This window comes from Pteropus vampyrus, unplaced genomic scaffold, assembly GCF_000151845.1.
Source record: "Pteropus vampyrus isolate Shadow unplaced genomic scaffold, Pvam_2.0 Scaffold168, whole genome shotgun sequence".
Taxonomy (NCBI): Eukaryota; Metazoa; Chordata; class Mammalia; order Chiroptera; family Pteropodidae; genus Pteropus; species Pteropus vampyrus.
This window is the reverse complement of record NW_011888949.1, coordinates 1229039-1232567: the sequence shown is the minus strand read 5'-3', so window position 1 is coordinate 1232567 and position 3529 is coordinate 1229039. Positions and strand designations below refer to the sequence as shown.

The following is a 3529-nucleotide window of genomic DNA, read 5'->3' as shown; positions in this document are numbered from 1 at the left end:
GGGCATCATCGGGCCACCCAGGCTGCTCGGAGTGCTGGCCTGGGCTGGCCTGGGACTGCACGGGCCACTTAGTCTCCCCGTGCCTCTCACGGCTGCCATACTTCTCCATTCCCCCTCCCCGTGCGCTGAGGAAGTGCACGCCATCAGAAGGGAGCGTCCACTCCCAGCACTCATCCGCCTCCCTGCCTGCCACCCGCCTGCGACCCGCCTGCGACCCGCCTGCCACCCACCGCCACCTGCCTGCGACCCGCCTGCTGCCCACCGCCACCTGCCTGCCACCTGCCTGCCGCCCACCGCCACCGCCTGCCTCGCCCTCGCGGTGCTGTCTCCTGCTCTGGCTCCTCGAGACCCAGCGCTCAGCTTGAGCACACTTCTCTTCTCCTGGATTATCCCGACACCCATCTGTCACTTCCCATCTTGAAAAACCCTCTCGACTTCACATCCTCCTTCACTCTTCCTTTGCTTCCCACAAAACTGGAAACATTCGTTTCCGATTCTTCCGTCTTGATCCACTTCAATCAGGATATTGCGGCCACCCCTCTGGAAAAGCAAGTCTTGCCAACGTCCCGATGGCCGTCACGCTGTGAATCCGGTTGTTGGTTCTCAGCCTCGTCTTTCGGGGCCTGTCAGCGGCGTTCGGCACAGCTGGCACCTCCCTTTGCCTAGACGAGCTTTCTTCACTTGGCTCTCAGGACACCCAGCCCTTCGTCTGCCTCCCACGTGCTGTTTCTCAGCTCGTGCCGACCTCTTAAGTCAAGTTGACGTCTAAATACCCGAGAGCCCAGGCCTCAGCCTCTTGCCTCTTGTACATAATCACGTGAATTTTTATATAATAGAATTTGTTTTATTGATCTGTTAAGTTTGGGTGCCAGCACATTGATTAAATATTATTGATGGTTTATAGTATGTTTTAATCCTTGGTAGAGACAGTAGCTTCTCATTGACTTTATTTTTCAGAATTTTTAGTGATGTTCTGGTTTTTTATGCTTCCACATGAAGTATAACAATTTTGAAAACAATTTGGTCAGGTTATGAAAAGGAAAACCTCTATTGGGCTTTTTTTTTTTTCTGGAATGGTAGTAAACTGACTAGTTCATGTAAATTAATACTTCATCAAAACTTCACGTTAGCAAAATACTGAAATGTTTACTTTGTAATAGGTTGTCTTTTCCTATAAATACCAAAGATGTAGCTTCTATTATGTAAACAAAGATATGCAGAAACTAAACGATCTGTTAAATTTGTTTGTTTCAGATATGTTTCCTTCTGTTTGCTGTTCTCTATGTCGTTTCCTACTTCATCATCACAAGATACAAGAGGAAATCAGGCAAGTAGAAACATCGTGATGAGAACTTTGATTTCCGCGCCGAGCGGTCCCGGCGCGGTCCGTGGCTGCGGAGTGCCCGTCAGCGTGGCGGTCCGTTCGGAGTGCCCGTGCTGAGGCAGCCGCCGCCGGTGCGCAGCTCTAAAGACAGACACCCGCCAGGGTATCCGAGACTTGGGGTCACCCTCCTAGCCGAGCCCTCGGTCGTCACATTCTCAGGCCCGGCCAAGTGCGGGCTGGTCAGTGTCTGGGGACGCCGGCGTGGCGAGGGTGCTTCCTTGTGCCTGGCACTGAGGTTGAGCACGCTCACCCCCACCCGTCCTTTCTTTGACCGCCGAGATGCCCTTCTTTCTCTAAGGCGACACGGAGTTTACAGTCCTTGTATTGTTTCACGTGTACGTCCTTACCTCGCCAGGGGCCACCGTGTCTTTATTCCCTTTTTGATGGGCTTCGTGCTGATGGATGCACAGGTTTTTGTGCCGGGTTTTTTAAGTACCTAGGCAGTTGCTTTACTGCCTTCCGTTAACTTTTATAAATCACGGGATTTTCCACCTGTGAAGCCGGGCCAGTAGGAGGTGCCACGTGACTACTTAAGGGTTCCTCATGTTACAGATTCCTTACACCACACCATCGTGTCGCACGTGCCGGACTTTGACAGGCAGCCAGGAAGTAGTGCTTGTTCCCGCGCAGCTCTCAGTACTGTCACGTGGCTGCGTTAAAGTACTCCCTGGATTCTGTAGCCTCTCAAAATCGTGAAGGCCCGGGATCCAAGACAATATCTTAGCTGTTTTTAAAGATGTTTTGGTTTCAGGCTTCATAGGTTATGGACGCAAGAGGAGAGCGAGAGAGAATAAGTAAATATAAAGCATCATTTTAGGGGAACTTCGGGGACGGTGAGCAGGATAGTTGGAGATTTATTGGGTGCATTTCAGGGTGATCACAGGGAGTGGGGAGGGCTCTGGCCCAGGTGGCAAAGTGTTGGGAACAGACCTGAGATGGATACGGGGACATTAAAGCATTCGTCAAGGCTTGACAGTGGATTGGCTGTGGGCACACCCCTGTAAACATGAGGGGCGACTGTGTGTGTTTGTGGTCCCCTTGGCCACAGAGCCACTTTGGGTACCCGCAGTTAAGAGCAGAGACTGGACTAAGAGCGTGGCCCAGACATGCCTTTGACACTGAGGCAGGTGGGCACCCAGACTTGCAGGGACCTGCAGAGAGCGTTTGACGACAGCTGGCTAGGTGTCCAGGAGAAGGAGGGCCAAGGGGATGGCTAAGGGCCACGAGACAGAGAGAGGGGACGGCGACCGAGCGCTGGCACAAGGGCCACCTGCTCCCTGCAAAAGGTACCACAGGGCACTCCTGTGCACTAATGGTGGCATGTGGGGCAGTGGGGTCCAAGGTGGTTTGGGATGCTCCAGAAAGGTCCCACGCTGTCATTGCGGATGACGGCCTCAGAGTACAGAAAGGCACACGGGTCTCAGGCTCTGGATTTTCATTTCGTATAAACATTTCTTTGGCTGTTATCAACTAGAAAATCTCATTCACGAGCAATTTTGTTTGCTCCATGTGGCAGTAACCTTGTCAGTGATCCTAAGGGTCTACCGAGTTTTATTCTCCTGAGCATTGAATATCTGGGACACTCTAATTTACCTGTGGCCGCTGCGTTAGGGGTTTTTGATTGAACAAAACACTATTCTTTAACCGTAACCTGTCGTATCTGATTTAGTGAGATTTACATTTGGGTCTCTGTTGAAATAAACACAGTGCTATCTGAAAATTTTTTACCTTCAATAGTTGCTTCTTTAAATTTATATTTTCATGTATGTTTTTAATAAATTAATGAAACATTTTGTTGGAAGATATGAGAATATTAATACCTTAAACATTTTTGCAGATGAACAAGAAGATGAAGATGCCATAGTCAACAGGATTTCGTACGTATTCTAAAGTTCAGTTGTTCTTTTAATTCTCAAGTCATAAGTCCTCAAAATTTAATTGTCTATATGGAAAAATTTACCTGAAGTATTATAACACCTTTATCGACCTTAATCCAGGTAGGCACAGATAACCGAGGCTTGATTATCTCCTGTTAAAATTTGCTTATTTAAGGAGCCGACAGATTTTATCTTCAGAAAATTCAGGAAGTGGGCTTCAGGCTGGGAAAATTTCTGGGCCAGAAGAAAGAAAGCTTCTGGCTGTTTG

General features: G+C 49.2%; 1 protein-coding gene across 1 annotated transcript in view; it reads left to right on the top strand.

Annotated features, from left to right (window-relative positions):
* LMBR1 (limb development membrane protein 1) overlaps nt 1–3529 on the top strand; it is an 86119-nt gene that overhangs the window by 2702 nt on the left and 79888 nt on the right. Inside the window, exons 2-3 of the mRNA XM_023536735.1 lie at nt 1255–1327; nt 3222–3261. Of these exons, the coding sequence (XP_023392503.1) occupies nt 1255–1327; nt 3222–3261 (113 nt within the window). The remainder of the gene's footprint in view (nt 1–1254; nt 1328–3221; nt 3262–3529) is intronic.